At 40.6% G+C, this 27729-nt stretch overlaps 1 protein-coding gene across 18 annotated transcripts in view; it reads left to right on the forward strand.

The window, feature by feature from the left end:
- The window catches only part of DLGAP1 (DLG associated protein 1), an 885205-nt gene that overhangs the window by 594817 nt on the left and 262659 nt on the right, over positions 1-27729 (forward strand). For 14 of the 18 annotated variants that reach the window (XM_027068585.2, XM_053206118.1, XM_027068580.2 and 11 more), the window contains one exon: positions 26964-27178. In XM_027068585.2, the coding sequence (XP_026924386.1) occupies positions 26964-27178 (215 nt within the window). Of the gene's footprint in view, positions 1-17687; positions 17802-26963; positions 27179-27729 lie in introns of all 18 variants that reach the window. The other 4 variants (XM_053206126.1, XM_053206124.1, XM_053206127.1 and 1 more) reach the window with 1 other exon arrangement.

Raw genomic sequence — 27729 nt, forward strand, 5'->3', positions numbered from 1 at the left:
ACTGAGGGTGTGATGTGACAGGGAGGGTAGGGGAGCAGATGGGGTTCGGGAAAGAGTGATCAGTTACGAAGAAAGGCTGGCTTGGGGAATTTCCCTGGGCAGCGAGGATGCTGAAGCAGTGTGGATTTTAGAAGAGAGGACCTGTGTCCCCTAAACAAAAGGAGCCATTTTCTGTTATTCTCAGTGCCATATTACTGATAGAAAAAGACACTCCCAGGAAAGGGATTCTGAAAAAAGATTTGTGGTGCTTTAAGCCAAGTCAAGACTATTAGCAGGAGACTGAGTGCCTTCGACTTCGTCTATTTCTAGCACTACCCAGAGAGGTGTAGGCTGAAGCGAAGTTAGTTTCATTTGAAATCTCCACGTGTTGTACATAATTTGGTATTTCCTACAGAACACATTGCGCCTTTTCACACAGCCATGCCTCCACGCATGCTAGCTCACCTCTCCTGTCCTACCCTCCGCTGCCTGGACCCAGCTGGCAAAGTCTTGCCCATCCTTCCAGCCTCGAGTCAAGTATGAACTCCTTGAACCAGCTTCCAGGCTAACTGCACTGGCTAGTTCCTATTCGCTAGCAGTTTTGGCACTTCATTGTCACCACACTTAAATGATTGCTGCTCCCTCCCCTCCACTAAGTTCACCTTTCCCTCCTCCTTAGACAGAGAGGTCCCTGGGGGCAAATACCAGTCTGTGGAGAACACTTCTTCTGCACCCCCAGGGCTTGGCATGCAGGAAGCATTCAATAAATGCGAATGGTTGCTAAGAAAGTAGATCTTAAATGTTCTCAGCACAAAAAAGGTTGGGTGGGGGGGGGGGTGTGTTTAATCAACAGAATGAGGTATTAGCTAAAACTATGCTGGTAATCATTTTGCAGCATATATCAAACCAATACGTTGTATACCTTAAACTTACACGATGTTATATATCAATTATATCTCAAGAAAGGTAGAAACAGAAAAAAAGAAGATTTGAGGGGGCTTCAAGAACAAAAAATAAATGTGAACAGATGGATGGATGAATTGATTCACTAATTGTACCTTATGCACAGACTTATGGGGTAAAGAAAAAAAAAAAGGTTATGCATCCCAGAGCCAGTGTCTAAAGAAAATAAGGCCTTCCATCCAATTCTCTTCAAAGTAAGAAATCATAAAAGTAAATAGCACCAGAACTCCTTCGTGCATGATACACGTGTTAATTGCATTATCATCTGTTGTATAGTTCAAATGACAATTCAATATCTGGTCGGTCTAGAATTTAAGAACAGATTTTCTTCACCTTCCAGATCTGATCTGCCATCTCCTTTATGACATTTTTTTAAATCAAGGCAGACTATAAAAGGAAAATAAAGTACCATGTTAAATGCACACAAATTTAGGGGCGCCTGGGTGGCTCAGTCGGTTAAGCGTCCCACTTCAGCTCAGGTCACGATCTCGTGGTCCGTCAGTTAGAGCCCCGCGTCAGGCTCCGGGCTGATGGCTCGGAGCCTGGAGCCTGCTTCCGATTCTGTGTCCCCCTCTCTCTGCCCCTCCCCCGTTCATGCTCCGTCTCTCTCTGTCTCAAAAATAAATAAACGTTAAAAAAAATTTTTTTTAAATGCACACTAATTTATTTTGAAGCAAGGTTTTTTATTAAACCACAGGTTGATTTTTACGTAGTGTCTTTCACATTTGAGAGCAAATTGTCTAAAATTCACAATTGTTTTCTTAAAAAAGATAAATTTGTCATGTGCCATGGATGCTATTACTTACAGATGCTACTATTATCTTTTTATTACAAAAATAAAAGTGAGAGCAGTAGTGAAACGTGTCACGATCACATGTGGAATAAAATGATCTTATGAGAATTAAATACATCACTAATAAATTGTCAAGTGATTAAATATGCACAGCATCTCCCTACAACAAGCATGCAACTCAGAAGGCCCAATTTAGTATGCCCAAGTCTCAGGGACAAATCGTAAACTACTTTATCTTCGTCCTACATCCATCTGAATATTTAGTAAGTTTAGAATTGCATAGTTAACCTGGCTCTAAGAGTTTACTCTTTACTCTGAACAACAAAGTTGCAGCTCGCTACCAAACAGGGTAACTCTGGGGGAAGGTGAAATCCTACACTTCCCATATACATCCATGTGGACTTCCCGTGGGTGGAAGGCACAGTGTCAGACATCACAGGCAACACAGATACGTGTCCCGACCATGCCCACTTTGCAACTGCTGGGCAGTTCTAGTGGTATTTGCTTACAAACCACACAATGGGTTATTTCGTAACAATCGAAAGACCCTGATCAGCGGGACCGAAATTGATCAATTGCTAAAAAAAAAAAAAAAAAGTTGCCTTGAGAAAAAGAACAACTAGCATTTTAGGATTTCCTTATGTAAAGTCGACTAGTTGTATTTTTGCTGGCTTTCGCTACACTAGAATCAAGCCCTCTGCTTCTGGAAGGAGAGTGATTTTGTTGTGCTAGGGCACCAGGAAAACTCTGTTGTTTTACCCATTCACTGAAGCTTTCTTGCTGCAGATGGGTGGCCATTATTTCTGCCTTTTGCCTCTTTACCTCCTCAGTTTTAATTCCATGGCTCTGTCCCAATCTACATTGTTTTTCAATTGCTAAGAAATTAGATATCATCAGCTAGTAATGTGCCGGTTAAAACTTTTTTTTTTGTCTCTTTTCCAAACTGTCATGGAATGTAGAAAGAGGAAAAAGTTGTTAGTACTTGCTGCATCCCTCACTGCACATAACTTTGATAATCCAGGGTACTTTGCTCTCTTAAAATGAAATTATAAATGATATTTAATGGTTTTTAAAAGTTTGATATCGGGGCGCCTGGGTGGCGCAGTCGGTTAAGCGTCCGACTTCGGCTCAGGTCACGATCTCGCGGTCCGTCAGTTCGAGCCCCGCGTCAGGCTCTGGGCTGATGGCTCAGAGCCTGGAGCCTGTTTCCGATTCTGTGTCTCCCTCTCTCTCTGCCCCTCCCCCGTTCATGCTCTGTCTCTCTGTGTCCCAAAAATAAATAAAAAACGTTGAAAAAAAAAATTTTTTTTAAAAAAAATAAAAGTTTGATATCTAATGCTTTTTAAAAGTTTAACAAAACTGTTAAAGTTTTATTAACAAAGAGGAAACATTTGGGGGCGCCTGGGTGGCTCGGTCAGTTAAGGGTCCAACTCTTGATTGCAACTGGGGTCATGATCTTTTTGTGAGTTTTAGCCCCACATCAGACTCTGTGCTGACGGCATGGAGCCTGCCTGGGATTCTCTCTCTCTCCCCTTCTCTGTGCCTCTCTTTCTCTCTCTCTCTCATTTTCTCTCTCTCTCAAAATAAATAAATAAACTTAAAAAGAAAACAAAAAAAAAAAAACCCAAAGAAACATTTCTATAAAGTATACGATTAATAATGTCCATTGCAGGGGAGGGGAAAAAAAAATAATGCCCATTGCTTGCCAAAATTAATATATTCATGTTAGAGTCAAAAGTCACATACAAATAGAGTTGAGAAGAGTCATAAGTGGGAATATACTTAAATTTCACCATATGTCTAAGTGCTTCATTTTTATAGAAAAGAAATAAACACTCTAAGTTATTGAAGAGGGAGAGCTAATTCATTATACTGGAGGTTTAAACATAAAAGGGAAGGAAGAAAGAAAATAACATATGCTTGGATTCCAAAACCCTGTTACATCATAACACCCAACATTGGAGAGAAGATGGAAAACATATCTTGCAAGCCTCATCCACATGTTTGGCACCCCCTCACAAAACCCCTGTGCCATTTTATTAACACACTTTTTCACATGTAGCAGTTGGATCTAATGAGAGGCTGAACCTTGCCTTTCTGGTAGAAATTGATTTATTTTTCCCCTGCATTCTGAGTTCTCCGGGAGCCCGAGCCCGCCCCAGGCCTTCCAGAGCCTGCTTCATTGTTCGTCATTAGTATTTATCACTTTTACAGAATGCCACGGGGTGCTCAGAACTCTAGCGTGCTATTCAAAAGAAAACACAAAATCCCTGCTCTTGGGGGTGGGGGTGGGGTGGGGGGGAAACCATTAAAAGCATTCAGGGAATCTAAGAAAAGGAAAATACAATCGTGATGAAACAATGTGTCCAGTAGGAGAGCCATGCAGGCTACCTTTGAGAGGTACATTCCAAGGGGAGACGGAAGAATGTGTGGTTGAGGACTCTCTCCTTCTTAATCTGACCACCCTCTGCGATGACTTCTGGTCAGTGCGCCAGCTCAGAGCAGGAGCAGGTGGCAAGCCCGAAATGGAGCAAGCCAGGTATTCAAGTCACATAACAGGAGGGGCGAAAAAGTGCAATGCCTCCTCGGTGGGCCGGCACCACTCACCTGCCATCTGTGTGACAGCATTCAGAGTCAGGAGGGTGCTTGAGAAGGGAAGAAAGAGAATCTAATCCCACTACCTTTTACGAGTACTCAGAGAAAACATCTATAAAAACTGAGGATAAAAATGTTGCATAGTGATGTGCTCTCGCACAGACCTGATTTCCTCTTTCATATCACCCAATAAATGCAATTTCCTCCTAAAGTGTATTTTTTTTAATAAAGAAAATCAGTAGGATTCTACGATAGGTATATTTTTCTGGGAGGGAAAGTGATGCATTTGGTTTCATTTCCTCCTGGTGTCGTAATCCTTTGCCATCAGCAATGCTACCAAGATTGGAACACTGATTTTAATATTTCGTACTTTAATTGACTGTAGTTCTCCCGTATATCTACTCAGTTTGAAATTTTGGATGACAGTATGTTTTCAGCTCAACCTATTTTAATTCTTATTCTAGATTCTGTGGAATCATATGACAGCAGGTTTAAGGCTGATATTAACCACTTCTTATTTTTGGCAGGTTGGTATAAACATTATTAAATAGGTCTATAAAGTCAGGTAAAATATGCTCATGCCTGCCACGTAGCATACACCCAATAAATAGCTTATGAAGGAAAGGTGGGGGAAAGTACATAATTAGAAGGGTGAACGAAGAGAAAATTCTCCATATGCAATTACAAGAAACTCCTTCTGTCCAGGTTTAGGTTTCCGTTAAATTCACTACAGTCACCAAAAAGTAAAACTCAAGTGAGATGCCCTTATACATCCGGCGATGGCAATTGGTTCCAAAAGTGCTAGAGTTTGTAGGTTAGAAAGGAGAATAATTTGTGTGAAGTCCTGCTGACATAAAACTTGCCTTTCTTATATAACATAAATGGTAAATGTGGCATTAGAGTTCTGCTTCTTTCTCCAAAGGGTATTTTTTAAAAAGCACCCACAAATGTCATCCCATCTATTTTTAAGCAGAGCGCTGCCGGGGAACCAGCTGAATCGTGTAAACCCAATGGGAAAATTCTACGTTTAAATAAGCTATTCTACCTCATTGAAAATAAGTGGTGCAGACTGACACAGAACATATGGGTTTTTGCATACAGTTACGTGTAAGTGTTCTTAACTTTGAATATAAAATCCCAGCCCAAGCTGGAAAACAGGAAAGCAAAATATATTCTTTAGTAATGGCTCTCTAACGATTCCAACTTCTGATTCTCCCACCCAACTTGTATCAATTTCCAGTGAAAACCTATTCCTTGGGTTTTCTTTGCAAGTGTCAGAGCAGTATTTGTAGATTGAGACAATGTAACTACAATAGAAATTGTACAAGAGAGACCTACACTAGCTGTAAATTTGGGGGGTTTTCATAGATTTCATTTTTTTAATGGATTTGGGGTTTTTCCACAAATTTCTTAATAAACATTATATATGTTAATTCTGAAAAAAAAAATACAAACAGTACAAAATGATATAGAGTTAGAAGGAAAAGCCCCCTGTTTCCCAGTCTCCCCATGCCTACTTCCTAAAGACAACCATGACTATTATCATTTTAACATTTTCCTTCTGACATTTTACGCATGTATCCAAACACAAAAATATACGTGTATATGTATATATACACAACATATATGCGCATTTATTTTCTTTCTTTTTAACAAGCCGTATGATACTGTAAGTTAATATTCAGCGCTTGACTCTTTTAACTTTGTAATTATGTTGGTCTTCTTTTCATGGCAGTATATAGAGATCAACTCGTTCTCTTTTTCTTTCTTTTCAGACTTTTATTTAAATTCCAGTTAGTTAACCTACAGTGCAATATTGGTTTCGGGAGTAGAACCCAGTGATCCATCACTTACATACAACACCCAGTGCTCATCCCAACAAGTGCCCTCCTAACGCCCATCACTTATTTAGCCCATCCCCCACCCACCTCCCTCCATTAACTCTCAGTTTATTCTTTTTCTTTATGTTTATTTATTTATTTTTGAGAGAGAGAGAGAACTAGAGCACATGCATGAGTGGGGGAGGGGCACAGAGAGAAGGAGACACAGAATCCCAAGCAGGGTTCGGGCTGTCAGCACAGAGCCTGACCCGGGGCTCGGACTCTCGAAATGTGAAATCACGACCTGAGCTAAAATCGAGAGTCAAGCACTTAACCAACTGAGACACCCAGGTACTCCATCCTTATCTTTAAGTGTCTCTCATGATTTGTTTCCCCCTCTCTCTCTTTTTCCTCCTCTGCCCACATATTCATCTATTTTGTTTCTTAAGTTCTACATACGAGTGAAATCATATGGTATTTGTCTTTCTCTGGCTGACTTATTTCACTTAGCATAATACACTCTAGCTCCAGCCATGTCGTTGCAAATGGCAAGATTTCATTCTTTTTGATTGCCAAGTAATACTCCATTGCATATACATATATATATGTATAGATATAGATATAGATATCTATATCTATGTATATATCTATCTATATGTGTATACATACATATATATACATGTATACATATCTATCTATATGTATAGATAGATATACATGTATCTATCTATACATATAGATAGATATATCTATACATATAGATAGATAGATCGATCTATATATATCACATCTTCTTTATCCATTCATTAGTCAATGGCCATTTGGGTTCTCTCCATAGTTTGGCTGTTGTTAATAATGCTGCTAGAAACATTGGAGTGCATGTACCCCTTCAAATATGTACTTTTATACCCTTTAGGTACCCCATTCTTCTTAATAACTGTAAAATTCTTCATTATATGGGAGTATTCATTCCTTTAGCAAATGTTTAATGCTCATCTACCATGTGTCAGGCATACTTTCAGACACTAAGCATACAAAATTGAATAAGACAAAATCCCTGCTTCATGAAAAAAACATTCTACTATATTTTAACATTTGAGGAACTAGAATATTAACAATACATATTGAGCACCATTAGTCACTATCACGTTTGTGGCTTTTACAAACAGTGCTGTAATAAGTCACCCAGTAAATAAATCTTGATGCTAATTTATCAGTTGAGTAAATTGCAGATGTTATTTTTATTCATTCAGTCTTTCAGTCAATTCTTTCTTCATATTATCAACTTCTCCAGGAATGGATTGTGACTTTTTCATTGTTAATTAAATTAATGCAGGAATAGAATTTTTATACTTAGGGACTCTACCTTTGTAAATCTACCTCCTCAAGTAACTTAATAAAGATGTTAAAATTTATCTGAAGTGAATCCTTCTGAACCAGCCTATGATAACGCTCTGAAGGGGAATTAGGTCAAATGAGCCAGTTTCTCTCCACTTTTATTGATCATATGTGCTAGAAACTTCTGATTTAAATATTTCACGATAACCAAATACCTTCCGGACACAATTTTTATGTCTCCTTTTGGTTTCTGTGTAGCATAAGAACAAAGGAAAGATGTCTTTGTAAATCAAACAAAACAAATAAATATATTTCTCCATTCGTAGAAAATTATGCTTTCTACAAAATTGGGCAAAAAAAATCAATTTCTATTTCTATGATTCTCATTCAAACACCTATCCCTGAGTTTCTATTGTCTTTATGCCCCATATATTTATTACAATTGAAATCAGGTCAAAATTTACATCTAGGAGTGCCTCAGACAAGAAGAGAAGGAACGCCAATTGCCAGATAGTGGGTGCACCAGGGAGAAAGTAGCCTCACCCCCTCTACCTCAGTGGTTGGAGGGGAGGGTCCCCCATTTCCTGCCTCCTATTCCACGATATCCTACCCACCCGCAGAAAGTATTCTCTATGTTTCAGACTTCCAGTGACATCAAAGACATTAGACCAGTTTGGGTAGAAACTAGGAAGCCACTTAAATTTTTTTTTCTAAGAACTATGTCCTCCTAGGAAAAAAAGTTCTCTGTGGACTTCTGACACAAAACGGTTTGTTTTGTTTTGTTTTGTTTCATTTTCTGGCTGTTATCCAAATCTGTCTCAGGGAAAACAAAAATAATTCCTTTTTGTCAAATGGGATATCATAAATGGAGCTTAATTTAATGCTCTTCTATTAATTCAAAATTTTTACTCTGCACAAACAATTGAAAACTTGAGTGGGAGGCTAAGTGCCCACTCATCCAGCTGTAGTGAGGAGTGTATGAATTGTGTATGAATTGAGCAATCCATATGCATTGTTACTAGGGGAAGCATGAATAGTTGAAGAAACTGAATCAGGTCAGTTTGACTTATAACCGGAAAGGTAGAGGAAGAAAAAAAAAAAAAAGACCCCAAACAACCTTTCTCAAAGTAAATTTATCTGTGGTATTAATGTCTATAGGTAATTCACAACTCCTGTTACAGGAAAAACGGCACCCTTGAATTTGAAATATGCGTATGTGTTCATGTGCGTGTGAGAGAGGAAATACTGAAGACGGAGTTCCCGTCAATATTTGGCAATAGAGGGAATAAGGGGGTGTGCGTGCCATTTCGCAAAGATTCTTTTACATCCAAAGATGATCATTTACTCTCTTGACTAAGACATTCTTACCTCATTACAGTTTTTTCTGAGAAAGGTTGGCATGATCTGGGTTTATGATATGAAATGCAAGCCATGTGACACATACCTATCTTTAGAGATCGATGCCACCTTCATTGCTCTATTACGGTCTTTCATTTGCACAGATTCCTGGAGTCAAACAAGTAATGACATAGGCTTGACACAAAGAGGGAGCTCCCAGAGACGGTTTTGTTATGGTTCTTCCCTTCTACACATAAAGGCCACCCTCCATTTGTCCTCTGCATATCCAGATAGGGAGATCAAGATAGTGTTACCAATCGTGAAAAGCCCTCATGCAGATTAACCATCTTTCATTTTGTTGAGTCCAACGGATGGATAAATAGTTGCAATATAATGGAGCTGAAACACAGGTCCGAGAGAGAAGAGAGCTGAATTCTAGCTCAATTCTGCCACTTAGTAGCCATATAAACTGTAGTTTACATTCTAGGTGTCAGTTTCTTTGTGTGTTAATGATGATATTTATCAAAACATGATTTGAATAGGTGCCCGTCTAAAGAAGAGGAATAGAATTGGAAAAACTGAGTGTTACGCTCAGGTTTCCTTATTGGCAGACATCCTGTAATCTTTACGATGCTGATATGGACAACAACTCTCTAAGAGAACGATATAGGATAGAGCATGTCCTGAAACCCTTCTATCTTGAAACCTTCTTCCATGAGGCACATCTGTGGATGAGTGATCCATGGAGTGTGTTTTCGAATATACTGGGTAAGATGGCAATTTTAGATTCTGCTTCTCTGGTCCTGCCACGATCTGGTGATGGGGCTGTGTGGGCCTAGTGGCATTCCACTGACCCTGCTGTGGAATGTGGTTGTGGTTCCCTGGAGACCTTCACAGAAAAAATCCAACTTCAGCTCCCTGGAGGCCACCAAGGCCTCTCCTCTGGAGGCTGGTCATATGTCCACCCCCTGCCAAATCTACTACAGATACTATACCCACCCCCATCAGCTTCTTCATGGACAGGACCCCTTCTGACATGTTACGTTAAGGTCCCTCTTACTTGCCCACGTTGGATGTCATGTTTCTTCCCCACCATTGGTGGAATAAAATCCAAGACTAAAGACCCCCACACTTACCTCTTAACCAATGAATAAATCAGGTATAACTCAGGTAATATAACAAAAGATTTCAGAGCACTTTTATTTTATCTTGTTTTCCTATATCTTATTTGGATTATTTCTTATATCTTATCTCCTATATCCGCTTGGAACTGGGTACGGAGACATGAATAAGACATAGTTTCTGCCAGATGAATATCATCCCTCCTCTCAAGTTGATTGCAGATTGGTGGGTGAGACAGCTTTGTCAATAAATGGTCCTAAAATATTGTGATAGTTCTACATTAGTAGTATGTGCAGGTTGTTACAGTAATTTTTTTTTTTTTTAGGTTAGCTATATAACTGTTTGACTAAGACAGGTCATGGCGGAATTCCTGGCCTTTTAGAATGTAGAGGGTTTAAATAAAAGATCTGAAGCTGTGATTTATTTCTTGCGGAGTGACGTTTCAGGTGACTAGATTTTCCCGTTCGCTTGCCAGCAAGAATCAAACGTTTTGTAAACGGCTTCCCTGCTCTTAAAAGCCTGTCAATTAAATTCATGTGTCCAGTGCTCTGCTGGGCACTGGATGCGAAGCTGGCAGAGCAGAGTTTCACTCTCCTTGGATGGCCTTTGAGGACCTTCTGAACAGCTCATCAGGGAGCTGGTGTTTACACTTAGGTCTTTGACCCAAACCGACTCCTTAGAAGAATGCACGGAGTACACACGGCTCATAACCGAAGAGAATCTATATAACAATGAGCACTGCGGTGACTGACCCTTTTTGCCTCTGGGGTCCTGCGCCCACCACCCCAGAGGCTGCCACTTGAGGCCCCAACTGTGACGGTTAGTTCTGTGTGGCCACCTGGCCAGGCCAGAGTGCTCAACTATTTCATCAAACATTAACCTAGATGTCACTATGAAGGAATTTTGTAGATACGACTAACATGTACCATCAGTTGGCTCTAAGGAAAGATTACCCCTGATGATGTGGGTGGGCTTCCTCCAATCAGTTAGTTCAAAGGCCTAAGAACAAAGCTGACGCTTCCCTGAGCACAAGAAATTCTGCCTCAAGGCTCAGCTGCTGCCTGACTTTGCAGCCCCCCAGCCTGCCCTAAGGATTTCACACCTGTTGCCCCCCTACAACCACGTGAGCGAATTCCTCAAAACAAACCTCTGTTTTTTTTCTGTTCTGCTCTGAGAACCTTGTGGTTGACCCACCGTCCCTTACATGCCAGCCTCTGGGCCGACCCCGGAGATTTTCCCAAGTGCACTCTCTTCCCCATCCGAAGCCCCTTCCCACCCCTAGGCTGAAAAGGCCTTGAAACCATTACATATTCTATTGCAATTCATCTCTGTTATGAATTAAATAGGCTGTTAAAAGATGTTATGTTCTGGGGCGCCTGGGTGGCTCAGTCGGTTGGGTGTCCGACTTCGGCTCAGGTCATGATCTTGTGGTCCGTGAGTTCGAGCCCCGCGTCGGGCTCTGTGCTGGCTGCTCAGAGCCTGGAGCCTGTTTCAGATTCTGTGTCTGCCTCTCTCCCTCTCTCTCTCTGCCCCTCCCCCACTTACTCTCTGTGTGTCTCTCTCTCAAAAAATGAATAAACATTAAAAAAAAAAAAAAGATGTTATGTTCATTGGACTGAAATCACATGTCTGGGAAGTAGCAGTCAAATTTGAATCCAGGTTTGCCTGATCCCAAACTCTATACTATATTCATTGCACCATGTTCCTCCCCTGTAAGAGAATAACTACCTGGGTAAGAATTACCTGGTAGGAAAATATTCCATTTTTTTCTGTGCCACTTTTGTATGTGGAAGGCTTTAAACATTACCTAAATGAGAGATGTGTCATACTGACATCAAATATCTTATAAATTAGATTAAAAAGACAGGATTGTTCTAAGGTGAATGGAAGCCTTTTTTAAATGTATTTATTTATTTTAGCTTTTAAAAATGTTTTGAACCCCACCGCTCCTGGCCCTCGGAGGCTGATACATCAACAGCATGCAAAGCATTTCAACCATCAGGCTGCCTTGATCTGGCTTTGCAGAGGTGGTCCTGATCTATCTGATGGACTCTTTCCATCTACTTAGGCACCCCTGACCCTAGCCAGTGCACTCTCTGACTCTCGGCTACACAGGGACCCAGTCAAAAAAAGGACGCTCCCATCATCCTCATTCTGAAGTTAGAGAGCTTTTAAGAAAGATTCTTCTACAAATTTTCAGTCAGTGAAAGTAAAGATAACTAAGAGTCAGAGAGCTCAACTCTAGACGTATTACTTTAGGATCTCAAAGCTGTCCATTCAACAAACGCATATTAAACATTTACTTCATAGGAGGCACTTTGGGAGAAACCAAGATGAATCACATTGCCCTATGATTAATAATGAACGTGGCAGTTGTTCTGTGCCGGACGTTCTAAAAACAGTGCTTTTCACGCCAATGAAAGCAACCAATTAGTGGCTAGTGAAATCAATTCAGTGGGTCACAAACAGCATTATTTTTAATTAAATAGAATACAATAGAAGAGAATAGGAAAGAAGATAGAGTACATGGCACGCAGAGAGGTTAAGTCTTTCTTTCTTTTAGTTGTATATGTGCATATACTGGTTTCTAAAGACAGATGTATTTCTTACCATGAAAGGTAGTCAAAAACCATTTAAAAGCTACCGAGAGAGAGAGAGAGAGAGAGAGAGAGAGAGAGAGAGAGAGAAGAAAACATAAGCTTTGCTCTCAAGAAGCTTGCATCTTTGGGGGAAGACAAAGGTAATTAATGAACAGCAGAACCCTTCGTCTAAAGCAGCCGATGACTAAGGGGTACAATGAATGTTGCTGATTTAGTGTTCCTATGAGATTTAGGCCAGGCAAAACTCACCGTGACAGCTCATTACTTCTTCCTCCTTGAAAAATTCCTCACTTGGCTTCCAGGACAACATACCTCGCTGATCTTTGTCATACTCCCTTGCCTATTCCTCCTTAGCTCTCCATCTCCTGTGGTTGGGTCCATGCCAGGTGGGCACAGCTCTTGGACCACTTTTCTCTACTAACAACACTAATTTCTTAGGTCACTCAGTCATTATCTGAGCTTTAAATACCATGTGAGTGCCCACATTTGTTTTTGCGGCCCAGATGGCCTGAACTCCCAGACTTGCACATCCAGGGCCCTATTCAACCTCTCTACTTGGAGGTCTCATGGGCATCTCACACAGAATATGTCCCACAGTAAGCTCCTAATCTTTGTCACCCAAGTGCGCACCTCCCTTAGGTTTTTCTCATCACAGCTAATGGGAATTCAATTTTTCCAGCTGGTTAGGCCAAAAATCCTGGCATTGTTTTTGACTCTCCTGTTTCTCTCAATTTCCACGTCCAAATCATCATTGAGAAGCCTCTGGGTTCTATCTTCTCCTCACCTCCTCGGCTACCACTATTTCTCACCTTCAACTCTCATCTGGTTTAGTGCATGAGCCTCCAGATTCTTCCCTGGAGTCTACCTTATCCCCTCTAGCAACCTCAACTCAGCAAGTCGAATGATCCCTTTATTTATTTATCTTTTTTAAGTAGGCTCCATGCCCAATGTGGAGCTTGAACTCATGATCCAGAGATCAAGAGTCCCATGCTGTACCAACTGAGTCAGGGGCACCACTTGGTGCCCCACCAAGTGATCCTTTTAAACCAGGACTTCTGGTATCTCTCATCAGAACCTCCAATCTCTTCCCATCTCAAGGAGTAAATGCCACAGTGCTTACAATGGCCTGTGAAGCCCAGTGATCTGGACCCCATGCCCACCCATCACCCCTCTTGTTCTCACTTCCTGTCTCCTCTCACTCCACTTCCCCACCAGCCTCCTCAAGGCAGCATGGCAGGCAGACCTCCCCAGCGGGACCTTCTCACTCTTCTTTCTGCTCTGAGCACTCACCCTACAGATCTGCAAGCTGACTTTCTCCCCATTCAACCCTTACTCAAGGTCACCTTCTCAGGGAGGCCTCCAGGGACCATGCTCTGCAGCATGGCAAATGGCACGACTATCCCTCCTCCACATGCACACTCTGCTCCCCTCTCCTGCTTTCCTTTCCTCTATGCCAAAGCTCACTATCTAACATACATTTTATTCACTGTATTCATGCCTATCTTCCTCCCTCCCCATTCTACATTGCTGTACCCCCAGTACCTAAAGCAGTGCCTACGTCACAGTAATAGGCTCAATAAATGTGCACTGGATAAATGAACAATGGCTTTAAAGTATTTGAAAAAGTCACAAGAGCAATGACACCTTTAACTCCAGCTTAACCACCAAGTCGAAGAAGGTAATACCATAATAAAGTTTGGTCTAAGAAACCTCACCTCAAACTCTACAATGAATACTCCCGTTGGGACATTTCCTTTCGATGGAGCCTGAGCTAGTTTCGAAATACTGGTTCAGATAGCTACTGAATGTGTGATACTCATCTATGTACATGCTCATATGACAAGTTCTGTTAGTTCTGTATCATGTTGCCTAGAGGAAGTGGGTTGAAGTATAGCCTTAAAAGTACAAATCTCCAAAAGGCAATTTCCCCATATGAGATTATTAAATGGATTTAAATGGAATTAAATGGATATTAATTTTATAAATATTAATTTTATAAATATTAAATGGATTATTAAATGGAATGCTGTATTACACATGTGCCTAAAGACACCCCAAATACTATTCCAGTCTTTCTAGATATCAACAACTACATTCACATAATTTGAAAGAGGATATTTCATTGAATTAGAATGAATGGTGTTCATGAAGGAAAGATTCTATTTTGGTCCATTTGAATACAGTATACTTTTTTTTTTAAGTTTATTTATTTATTTTGAGAGAGAGCAGGAACAGGGGAAGGGCAGAGAGACAGGAAGAGGAGAATCCCAAGCAGCTCCACACTATCAGTACAGAGCCAGAGGCAGGGCTTGAACCCATGAACAGTGAGATCATGACCTGAGCTGAGATCAAGAGTCAGACGCTTAACCCACTGAACCACCCAGGTGCCCCTGAATACAGTATACTTTTAGGTGTCATGAATGTAACTTGGAATACAAAGACCAAACAGCACCAAGGTGCACTAGTAATCAGATGATAGTGATTTTTTAAAAGAAGGATATTTTGAACTTTTTCTCTTCTCTAATCTATTGGTTTTTTTTTCTACTATACGCCAAACAGCTAAGTTAATGGTTCGCAAGGGTAATAATCTATGAGCTCATTTGAGAAAACTTAGTATCCCAGACTTAATGGTAAACTAAAGGAAAATATTTGCTGAAATCTACTGCAAAAATTTGTAATTTTGAATTAAGTATTAATACTGGAGATGCTTGACTTGATATTTTGTGGACTGCAAACTGGCTATTCCAAGATTATCAGACTTGAAGTTCTAAGGAAAAAAGATCCATAGTCATAAACATTGACAAGCAGTGGGGGCTCAGAACTGCTGAGACACATAGAAGATTTTACCCAACACTGAAGTTCAGTTCTAATGAACTACATTTGGGCTTCTATCTACCTCAAGAGGAAGATCACCAACCTTCTACCCACATCTCTGCTTTTGAGCACCAGGCACAGAATTCTAATTTGCCTCAGGGAATTCAAGTTTTGGAATTATAGCTACAACCATAGGGGATGTAGTGGGCAGATGTCATCATGTATGACTACACCACTAATGGGAAAATATGATGGCTCATCTAGCCATTGCAAACCATCAGATATGCCTCCAATATGCCTGAAAGACATGTGAGAAATGAGCAGTTGCATTAAAAAATAAGAAAGGGCTCCAGGGCGCCTGGGTTGCTCAGTCGGTTAAGCGTCCGACTTCGGCTCAGGTCATGATCTCACGGTCCGTGAGTTCGAGCCCCCCGTCAGGCTCTGTGCTGACAGCTCAGAGCCTGGAGCCTATTTCCGATTCTGTGTCTCCCTCTCTCTCTGACCCTCCCCTGTTCAAGCTCTGTCTCTCTCTGTCTCAAAAATAAATAAACGTTAAAAAAATAAATAAATAAATAAATAAATAAATAAATAAATAAATAAATAAGAAAGGGCTCCAAACTAGCTCATCTCCTATAACTCAACGGAAATAAATGTGAGATACTTACCAGAGACGTAAACCTCTGTTGTTTTTAATCTTGCTCTCTTTGAGGATGCTTGTTTTCTTGCTTTTATTTCACGAAAACTAGTAGCCAGCTATAACTGCTGGATGACAGGTGTTCTGTGGACATGATTTTTTCAAGTCTTTTGGTTCTTTCAAGCATCTACCCCTCTCTACTTGTTACGGTTTTTAAAATGTTACAGCGTTATAGCCCCCAGTAGCTTAATGCTTGAGTTTTATGTTTAACGGAAAATTGCTGTTTTGAAACTTACAGACAGCAAAATGATATGATGAGAAGAACATAGAAATTTGAAACAAACCTGCCCTCCAATTCTAGTGTGCCTTACCAGCTGTAAAATTTAGTGTAAGTTATTTAATAGCACCAAGTCTCAATTTTCTCATCTTTGCAATGGGATTAATAACAACAGAGGGTTTTGTATTGTATGAGGTAATATTTGCGTGTTGGGATTATACAGTGGCCACTAGCAGGCCCTAAGGCTAGCTACTTCACTGTGGATGTACTGAATGAGAGAGGAAATATCTTTGACCGAGCATGCCAAGCAATGGTCGAGCGCTTGCTCACCGAATAGGCTTAGATCACGGCTCTCAGCCTCAAGCCAAGCAGGGAATGTGATATGCTAATTGGTTTAGCCAATCCTCAAGTGCAGTTCCTTCTGGGGAGGAAGGGTTCTCCAGAGCAGAATCATGGGGTTGTAACTACAAGAACCAGAAGTAGAACCAGGGCAGCAAACCCCACAGATGTCCACCACCATCAAAATACAGGGGGGACGATGAAGAAAATTAAGTTTCCTCCCCTGGCCTGAAATTACATCAGAATGTGGTATCTTAGCTACTACTTCTTGATGTGGAATCGTAGATAGCAGCCCCTCTGATGTCAGCTATCACCTCAGTAACATTTTCCACCGGTCGCCAGGATCCCTCCTCTCCTTTGAGGGGTCACGGACCTCGCCCCTCACATTTCTCCCACGATGCCTTTTCTCAATGGCATCCATGCACTTCACACACATGTACGTTCAACTCCTAAGGAACAGTTTTACCACCGGGGAAGAAGATTTTTAAGAACAAAGCGCAAACCCAGTAGGTCATTCAAACGTACTGAAATACTCCACTCAGCTTGACTTGCTCTAAAGCTATTTTTCCGTTTCCTTCACTTATCCCCCAGATTTGCCCCATCCACTTAAAATTTGTAAATCCCGTTGAGACCAGAGACTGTGTTTTATAAAATGCTTTTGGTGTATTTACCCGGCACCTACTATTGTGCTAAGTACCCTGTAGATTCCTGTAAATGTTGGTGGGTGAGGATAATTCCATAGGGGCACAGTGAGCGAATCACCATGGCCTAGTACTGTTTACAAAGTTCTACTTGAGGGTGTTTAATAGTTTGTAGTTGGAGGGTGATGTAGCAAAGGGTCTAATAAGCCTTATTTCAAAAGAGGTAGGTATTTACTCCTGTCCTTAAAAGGTAATTTTTAAGCAGTCTGAAGCAAATGAAGGTTTACACCCGCTTTGGGTTTCATGGGGAGTTGGAAAGGGCGGTTGCCAGAGAAGTCTGATTGGGAAACACCAGTCAGGCCTTGGGATCTGCACGTCGCGTAATTGTAATTTTCCTATCCTTGCTCTTTTTTTCTGCTTTTTGCTATGAGAAGAGCAAGCTCAAAAGGCTACAGGGACATTTATGCCAAGTCGCATTTGTCAAGTTGAAAGCTGTGTGGAGCAGAAAAGCCGTTCTCCCAGCTGTAAAGAAGATGCAAAGGACCCGAGTGAGTAGGGAATCTGAGAGCTCACTAAAAGTGCTTAGAAGGCCGATACCTGCACGCCATTTCTGTAACAAGTTGTAGGCAGGCACTTGAAATCCAGGGTGAAGCCTCCTTCTCACTGGGGTGCATCCAGGCCCCCAAAGCCATCCGCGAAAGGTGTCGTTGTCCTTCAAGTTTTCTACTCCCCGCAAAGCTGTCCATTTGTGTTTAAGTGCTGATAACGGCAGTTGGTCAGGGCACCATGAAACAGCCAGGCAGCAAATGCTGTTTTACTTCCTACTTAGGTGTCTATTACTTTAAGCCCTCCTCATTGGTGCTAGCAAGTTAATGACAAGATGATATTTATGCTTATTTCAGCGGTTACATTTTATGTTTATTTTAAAAATACAGTTGAGTGGGAGCATAAGCCCCATTTTTTTTTTCGTTTATTTGTTCAGTGACTCAATCAGCATACATTCATCAGAGGCAGGGTGATGTTAGAGCTGTGATGTCAGACAAATCCAGACTCCTACTCATTATGATGACCTTGAGCGAGTCATTTCCACTTTTGGAATCTAAGTTTTGTGGCAGTAAAATGGACATAGCAATGCCTGTTTCACAGGACTGCTGGAAGCATTTAAGTAAGGTATATCTTCCAGCCCTCTGCGATTATTCCACAAATGTCAGATTACTCCATATATATCAAATCCCTAGCTCTCCTTTCATAAATACGGTTTTTCCTCCCATATTTATCCTTCTTCATGAGCTCAGGTAAGACCAAGTAGGTTGACCCCCTCAGCCATAGCCCAGCGCCCTCATTTACCTGGTTCCTCTAATAGAGATACTCCATTGCTGAAGGGATCGACAGATGCAAGGGTAGCCTTGCGAATATCAACCGAGTATCGATGTCCACCATTTTAACCGCTGCTCCAACTTGCCATATTGCCCTTATTTCTATCCCACCAATAAAATGCCTAACTTATTTCTCCTAGCTTCCTTGGTTCCTGACAAAATAGAACTTTGATTTCAGTCCCACCTCAGCCTTAGATTCTTGAGTTTTCCTCCCAAATGTCTGCCATCCCGACCTGCTCACAGAATTGCACTGGCCTACCCTGGTATATTTCAGGACATATGCTCCATTCCTGCTGTCCCAGCTTTCTAAGGGTCTGCATTCCTTTTGTGGCTCTCAGATTTCCCAAAATCTCACACATTTTCATTCCTCCAAACCTCACCATCCAACCTTCCATCTTGAGATAATCCGCTCTCCAGGAGTCACCCACACATGGCTTCATCTTCCAGCCACCATCTCTCAGACCATCACTGGCACAAAATGTCCGACTCTATCTACATGTAGTTACACTGTACTGACTGCAGCCCAGCAAAAGTGGGGGACTGAAACCACAGGTCCTTTGGAAGAGCCTTTTAAAAGTAAGCCTTCTCTTGTCTGAAATAGTATTTCTCATAAATTATACTTAAAGGCTTGTAGTCTTTCATTTGTTTTATTAACTTTTTTTCCTCTGGACAGAACTTAAAACTATATGGAGGGTTTTTTCTTACCTGAAATATGTATTCTTTAGATTACCATAAAATAACAATTGTTATTCAAAAGACAGCCAAGATCTGAATATGGAGAGCAGCGGTGGGGGGGGCAGGGTGAGGGGGGGTGCGGGGGGAGGGGAGGGTGGTAAATCCCTGGACTGTGACAGTAGACCCCATCTTGGGTATAGTATCAACCTATACTAACTACTAACCTCTCTGGACTTCAATTTCTTTTTTTGACAAGCTAAGATTAGAATACTTCTTCTTATCCTTCAAGGTAGTTGTAAGGATCACGAGACATGTGAGCTTCTGTTTGTTTGCAAAAGCATGGCACGGATGAATGCTAATTATTATTATCAATTTGGTCTCTATTAAATATGAGCATTAAGTTCTATAACCAGTATCCCAGAATACATCCATGTCTTGTTTTTATTTTTGCACATACTCTTTAAAAGGCATTTGATTCTAAGATAAATTTTTCATGCTTTGGCATCTTTGATACTGGAATGAATCATATCATCTAGGAAGAGTCAGAGTTTAGTTGGTGGCATTTATTTCTTTCTTAGTGGCACAAAAAAACACCGAGGGTTTTGCAATGATATCTTAGATTCAGGACAACGTGGCATTTGGATATTAGAGGAAAGCTGAAGGAAGTAAGTGTACTTTGTCTTTTCAAAATGGAAACTTCATTAACCAAGTGGAGATATGAGCCCCCAAAATCAGCAAAATGTTTGAGACATTCAGAACGGAAGGTATTATCTTGGATCATATAACTTTTCAAGGTTCCTCATGGGAAAGACTTTTTAAGGACCCCTAGTTCATCACAGCTTTTCCTCACAGATCTCCCAGAACAAGTGTGATTCTCTTTTAACTGAGTTTGGGGAAACCTAAAGGAGAGGGGAAATGGCAGCACCAGAAGACAGTCTACTTTTAAAGATCCTAAAAGAGAGATAAATACATTTTTGTGTATGAAATTTTTATATTTTTACATAGGATAATATGTATATTATATTATAAAGTATATAGTATGTAGTATATATGTATATATATATATATATATAGTATATTCTTATACTAGAACATCTACATTAAAAAAATGTTTTTTTAATGTTTATTTATTTTTGAGACAGAGAGAGACAGAGCATGAGCAGGGAAGGGGCAGAGAGAGAGGGAAACACAGACTCTGAAGTAAGTTCCAGGCTCTGAGCTATCAGCACAGAGCCTGACATGGGGCTCGAACCCATGGACAGTGAGGTCATGACCTAAGCCAAAGTTGGATGCCCAACTGACTGAGACACCCAGGTGCCCTGTAGAACATCTATCTACTTTAATGAGCCAAAGATCCTCAGCTAAAATACCACTGCTTTTTAATCCCCAATATATTTATGGCTGGCCGTACTTTAAAAGTAGCCATAAAGAGACAGCTTTCTAACCTTTTTCTCAGATTTTTATGAGATATAAAATTATAAGATTTTTATGGATATAGTCCACAAACTATATTCACACACATTATTTCTATTCATTACACCTCTATTATCACCCCCATTTTAGAGATGGAAAATCTGAATCAAAGAAGTGAAGTGACTTATCCAAGGTCACACACAGTGAGTGAAAACAAAGCTGTTGTTGGAATTCATTCATTCATTTAGTGTCATGTTTACCCAGAAACCTCTGGTCTTTCTGGCAATGTACTAAGCCCTAGAAATAGCGAGGTAAACAGTAACAAGTGTGCCCCCCCTTTTCCCTTTCAACCCCCCCACCACCACCTCTGTGACTCAGCACTGCACAGAGCAGAACCTTCATGCAGCCCAGAGGCCCCCTCACCCCCACCTCTTGGCCTTGACAGCCCTCATACATCTGGAAGGCACAGGTTTGGGGTCAAAGTTTTAAAACAAAACAAAACTTTGAATACAAAAATAGTTCCTCGGGAGGTGTTTCCTTTGTTTGTTTGTTTGTTTGGCCGTTTTTTTTTTTTTTCCTCTCTAAAATTTCTGCTTTGTAAGCCAAAAAGAGGCATTTAGGATTCAATCACTGGGAAGCCAGGCAAACTTCCAGTGGCCTAAAGGCTGCAGGCTTCCCTCTCAATCCTGCAGAATAGAGATGAGACCCCAGGACAGAGAGCTGGGAATATTTCCTGATGGGAACTCTCACTTAAAATTGATGGGAGTAGACAGTATATTAGGACTTTATGTTTTCGCTTAATATATTTCAATTATTCCTGCCCCTCCCTTGAGAAAGAAAATTGGAAGCAGGCATCAGAGTCTTCTTGGAAAGCCAATGTCATCCCTTGGGGGGGGTGGGGAGGGAGTGTGTGTGTGCTAACAATAGTCCAGAGCTTCCCAAAAATACCTTTGCTGAACACTCCCTATGCTCTTGGGCACATTACTTCATTTAATCCAGGCATAACTCTATGGGTAGGAAACAGACAAGAAAATTGAGGCCTGTACCTAGTTACTGACACAGCAGGAACTCAAACTTGGGTAGTCTACATGTAGAGCTCATACCTCTGACCCTCCAGCAATACTGCTCACCTCATTTCAGTTGCCTTACCTAGTAGTTGGAGAGATGGCACAAAAACACATAAAACAAATAGTGTATATAAGTGCCATTGTGTGATTATGCACATTAAGTATGCAGAAGGAAGATGTGAATCAGGTTTGGGGCCATATAGCCTTCAACACAACCATACAACTCAGCCCTTGTAACTTGACATTAGCCACGGCCAATGTGTAATGAATGGGTATGGTTGTGTGCCAATAAAACTTTATTTGTAAATACACATGGCAAGCTGGATTTAGTCTGTGAGCTATAGTTTGCTGACTCCTTATGTATGCTATATATATGCTATATATATATTTATATATATATATAAATATATATATATGCTATATGCATAGATTTCATTAAATCTATGCTATATAGCATATGATATGTGCTATAGATTTCATTAAAAAGATCAATTTAATCTGGAACAGTTGGAAGGAGCTTTAGAATTTCTGAGTTCAGCCTGGAGGGGAGTTTTGAGACAGTCTTACAAGACCCTACATGATCTGGCCCCACACCCCTAGCCTTTCCTTGTATCACTTTCCTCTTGCTGGGTACTCTCCAGTCACACTGTCATTTTTGTTCCTAGGCTTTAATTACACACCAATCTTATTCTTACTCTAGGGACTCCATGCTGGCTGAACCTTTTGTCTGGAAGCCCTTCCCAGCTCTCCTCTAAGCTGGCTCCGTTGGTCAGCAGATCTCCTCTGGAATATTACTGCTTTCCTAGTGGCTTCTCCAAGGAACGAGTTAAAGTAGTCCCCCTCCAGCCACTTGGTTACATTACCCCATCTTATTCCTGCACTGCTTCTAGAATGTATGCTCCGTAGTGTGAGATCAATATTTATTTTGTTCACTGTTGTATATTCCAGGCACACCCAGACCATGGTTGGAAAAGAAACAGGCAAAACATACTTGTAGATATAAAGGAAGAAGGGAGAGAGACAAAGAGAGAGGCAGGGGAGGAGATGGAGAAAATGCAAGCATGCCCCATTAGAGCATGTTTAATTTTCTCCTGTTCCATAACTGAACAGCTACAATTAGAATGACCCATCATTCAGTGCCCATACACTATTTCATTTAAGAAAACATCCTCATCCTGTAATTAGAAGATGATAGGGGCGCCTGGGTGGCTCAGTCGGTTGAGCGTCCGACTTCAGCTCAGGTCACTATGTCACGGTCCTCGAGTTCGAGCCCCGCGTCGGGCTCTGGAGCCTGCTTCCGATTCTGTGTCTCCCTCTCTCTCTGCCCCTCCCCCATTCATGCTCTGTCTCTGTCTCAAAAATAAATAAACGTTAAAAAAAAAAATAAAAAAAAAAAAAGAAGATGATAGCACTTGGTTATGGTCATTCCTTGGTCAGAAGTAAGTCTTCTATACTTGTGAGCTATGACATGTGGTCTAAATTATAGACCGGCTATTCTTGAAATAGAAAAATGCACACTAATCCTCGTTTTGGTTCCTCAAAAATAAAGCTCTCTATTGGAGTTTAATGCTTAAGCATAAGCATTAAAAAGCAAATAATTTCTTTACTCTAACTCATAACAACCACAATATGGATTTTGTTACTGTTTCCTTAACATCCGTTGGGTTCAACCACCCCCAGGGTTGGTGCAGACAAGCGGGCCATCCGGCTGGCCTGTTATCCTCAAGTGCCCAGGCTGCCTTTCTGTCTGTTCCAGCTTCCTCTCCTTACCAAGACTTCTATTCCTTTAAACTGCCAAGACCATTAATACTGAAGGCTTTCTCAGACAGTTGTAAATTTGAATTTCCCTACATTTTTTTCTTTCTGTGCAACTGAGGCAGAAAGACACATCAACCTATGACTAGATCACAGCGGTGGCTGTGCCAATGACTCTCCTTCCTCTCTTTCCAATCAAAAGGGAGCAACATGGAGACAGACTTATCAGCCCAGACAAACTCCACAAACTTGTTAGGTTCACCCTTATCTCCTTAGTTACTTCTTCACCATTTACTGCCCCCACCCAAATCCCTTTGTCTTATCAATTCTTCACAGATTTATTATTTCTTTGTCTACAGGGTATAAAAGTTTCCTGCTCCAGTTGCTTCTTTGGATCTTCATTCTCTTGTGAAGGCTCCCAAGTATATGTAAAAAAATAATAAAATGAGTATGCTTTTCTCTTATTAAAAAAAGGTGGGGAGTAACATTTCCCACTTGGGCCCCTTACAGAGGGGTATGCCATTGTCTCCTCTTCTGCTTTAGAGGTTGAAAGGGTCAGAATAAAAATTCTGGCTCAATCACAACAACTTCAGTGCCATTATTTTCCTTCTCCAAGATCTTGATTTTCTGTTTCTTTACACTTTTCCTACAACTGATTTCTGCATTATTTTATAGGTAATCTTATTGTCGGCCACCCTTAGGTCTATGAATAATGTGTTAATTTTTAAATTCCATTCCATACAACTTCTTAGCTGCTATCATTTGCAAACTGTTTCATTGAGAGGTATTCAGATTAAATACTTTCCAGTTGGTTCCCTTGGCAACAGATGCAACCTGTTTCTCGTATAAGTCCAAGTTTCTACCATAAACTAACTTTGGAAAAAACATCTAAACAGCAATTTGCCATGTTTTGTTTCGTAAGTGATATGACCGGATATAAATTTGTCCTTGGTCTCTGACATATTCCAGAGACCAGTGCTTATTTAGGAGCTATGCATCAGTGCTGAGAAATGGCAAACGCTGTGTGCATCATCTATGACCCTAAGCTGTACCAATTTAATTTATAAAATGTAATCGCTAAGCCAATAGTGAGGTTCTGAACATGATCATATCTTTACAATGAGTCACCTGCCAATTGAAGGAAAACAAGACTGTTCCAAACGTTTATAATTTCACTGAGAAATCTTCCTTGTTGCTATGGTGATTTTGATGCTATTCAGCTAAAGCAAAAACTCCACATTGTTACTAGCATGATTAATAAATGGCAAATGAATCAGATGCAATGGATTACGAAGGTGTCATGGGACTACAGTTATTTGGTTCCGTAGATGCCACACATCATGGCCCAGAAAGAGAGACAGCATTAAATAGTGGTCAAGAGCAAGTCCTCACGAGCTGCCAGGTTGGAATTCTGCCCCTTTGTAGCTGAGACTTTGGTCCAGTTACATAACTTCAGTTTCCTCATTTGTAAACTGGGGATAATAATAATAGTACCCTTCAGCTGTGTGGATCAAATGAGAGAGCATTTGCAAAGCACTTAGAACAGTGCCTGCACATAGGAAGTGTCACTTAAAAATCTGTTAAAATAAACAAACTGCATAATGAAGCTTAGCCTAACTTCACTGGTAGTTTTCTGAATTAGAACTCACAAACCACTGTTTCGGGTCCATAAGAAGCAGCATCTCTTCAGTCTGATGTTTCTAGACATAAGCTTTCAAATTATGCAAGTAAAGTCATAATTTAAGGAGCAGAGTATAGTGCTCTTTTTAATGGAACATGTATTTTCACTTCCTAGAACTTAGACAACATTTAGAAACCTGTGTCTAATATGTGTATGTGTCATCGTGGACAATTTTACGAACCCTTCAGATGTAAAATTCATATATTACTAATCACAAAATTAGGTTAAGTAAATTCTGATCTTGGGAGTCAAACCAAAATGCTTTGAATGCCACTGCTGTGTGTTCTTTGGCAAATTCCTTAAGCCCTCTGACCTCCTGTTTCTCATCTGAGAAATACAGAAGAAAACTTGCACAGAGTTGTTATGCTGTTAAAATAAGACCCTATAAGCAAATTGCATAGCATAGTTAAATGTTAATAATGAAACACTGTATTATTGATGAATAATCCGTAAATAGCATCAAAATCTTAAATGCCTGTTTACCTTCTCATTGAGACTTGGCCAGTCCTTCCTGGCTACTCCTTCCCCGTCACTATTACTGATAACTCCTACTTGCAGTCTCTCTTTGGTGCATATTCCATTTATGGCACCATACCTTAAACTTGCTGGTGTGTTGATTTGGAACTATGCCCAAATGTGTTTATGCTCTGTCTTCTCATCGCTGTTATAAATGCGTTAAGGGCAAAAACCAGCCTCCTTCTTCTTTGGTGTCTTTTCATTAAGCCCTGTGTACCATTCCACACACTGAAGGCTGATTATTGCTTCTTAATGAATAAGAAGAGTGGTCATTATGCATTTCTTTTACTAAGTGGAGGAGTAATGAGATCCTAGTTTGAGCCCGTGTGGAAATGGAAAATCTAAGTGGAACTGAAGACAAAGTCATAAAGAAGCCTTCTATAACATAGTGTAGTGCTCTGCTGAATTCAAAGGCAATGACTGTAGAAAGAAAAAGGAGCAGTGTACCGAGAACATACTCTTGTGTAGTACCCCCAAATGGGGACTTAGAGTAGGATGCAGGAAAGCAAGAGGAAAAGAACAATTCAGATAAGTAGCTCTACCAGGTAAGTACAGAAACTCTTCAGGGTTGGGGGTGCTCGCGCGCGCGTGCGTGCGTGCATGTGTGTGTGTGTAGTCAGAGGCCAAGGATAATTTAAATTAAGAAAATGTCACTGGCTTTCATGAGGAGATCATTGGAAACCTTTAAAGACTGCTTTCAGTAGATCTATGGAGGCTGAACCCAAATTAAGAGGGGTTCTGAAAGAATAGGTTTTTGGAAAGTCAATGGTTTAGGAAGCAGAGAGACTGGATGCAAGACAGTGGAGACGGACAGTGTGAGGACGGTGGAGATAAAAATGAAAGATTCTTAAATTTTAAGTGACAAATGAAAACAAATAATTGAAAATTTCAAGTAAAACTATTTTCCTTTTCAACAGCATTCTTATTGGAATTATTTCTTGGAATTCTTATTCTTATTAGCATGAGAAAAATGAGAAGTAAATCAGAGGCCATGGTTTTAGTTTTTCCTAATACACAGGATGTTTTAAAGATTGAGACATGGAATTGCATGTATTCAAATATTTTCAAACCAACTATAGTAAGACACCATTAGTGAAAAGTAATTGTCTGAAGTTTTAGATAATTTATCTCTATCACCCACATTCAGGGTCATACCAAAAAATCAATAAAGGAAAGAAAAGTGTAGGATTTTATTAAAAATGAATTCTCTGTTTTATATCTGAATAGGTTCCACAGGATGAATGGACAGGGTACACCCCTAGAGGTAAAGACGACGAAATTCCGTGCCGAAGAATGCGGAGCGGCAGCTACATCAAGGCCATGGGAGATGAAGACAGTGGTGACTCTGACACAAGTCCCAAGCCTTCTCCCAAAGTTGCTGCGCGAAGAGAAAGCTATCTCAAGGCTACTCAGCCATCCCTTACAGAACTCACCACACTCAAGTAAGTGTTTCCAACACTACACTTCTGGTAGTCCAGCTCCTTGTATTCTCACCTAGAATCAGATCGTGGGACCCCCAGAGTAACTGGGGCAAAAGACACCCTACAAATGGAGCAGTGTGATGCCCTGAATGGCCTAGTGATTTTGACATGGGTTCTGACTTGTGTATCCCAGTGCCTTCAAGGACATGGGCACCCATGTATATGCTGCATAGATCATAAACTGAACCACAAGCCCCAAGATGAAGAGTTTGAAACAATCCAGAATGGCTTCTGAAATGAATTAATATTTCTGGTCAATGAAAAGATCTATGTATCTCAACTCTTGGGTGTTTTCTTAACCACTAAATCTGCAGGACAACTCTTTCTTATGAGACCTTTGAATTTTTCAGATAGCTGAGTAATACAATAGAGCAGATGATCTTGGAGAAGCTTATAGAAAGTGGCTATGCTTAAAATTTGGATGATATGTGAAGGTTCTTGATATAGGTTTTTAAATTTGGATGCTAAATGCATATAATTTGTAAGACCTTAAAAATGGATTTGGGGGGACA

Source organism: Acinonyx jubatus, chromosome D3 (assembly GCF_027475565.1).
Source record: "Acinonyx jubatus isolate Ajub_Pintada_27869175 chromosome D3, VMU_Ajub_asm_v1.0, whole genome shotgun sequence".
Taxonomy (NCBI): Eukaryota; Metazoa; Chordata; class Mammalia; order Carnivora; family Felidae; genus Acinonyx; species Acinonyx jubatus.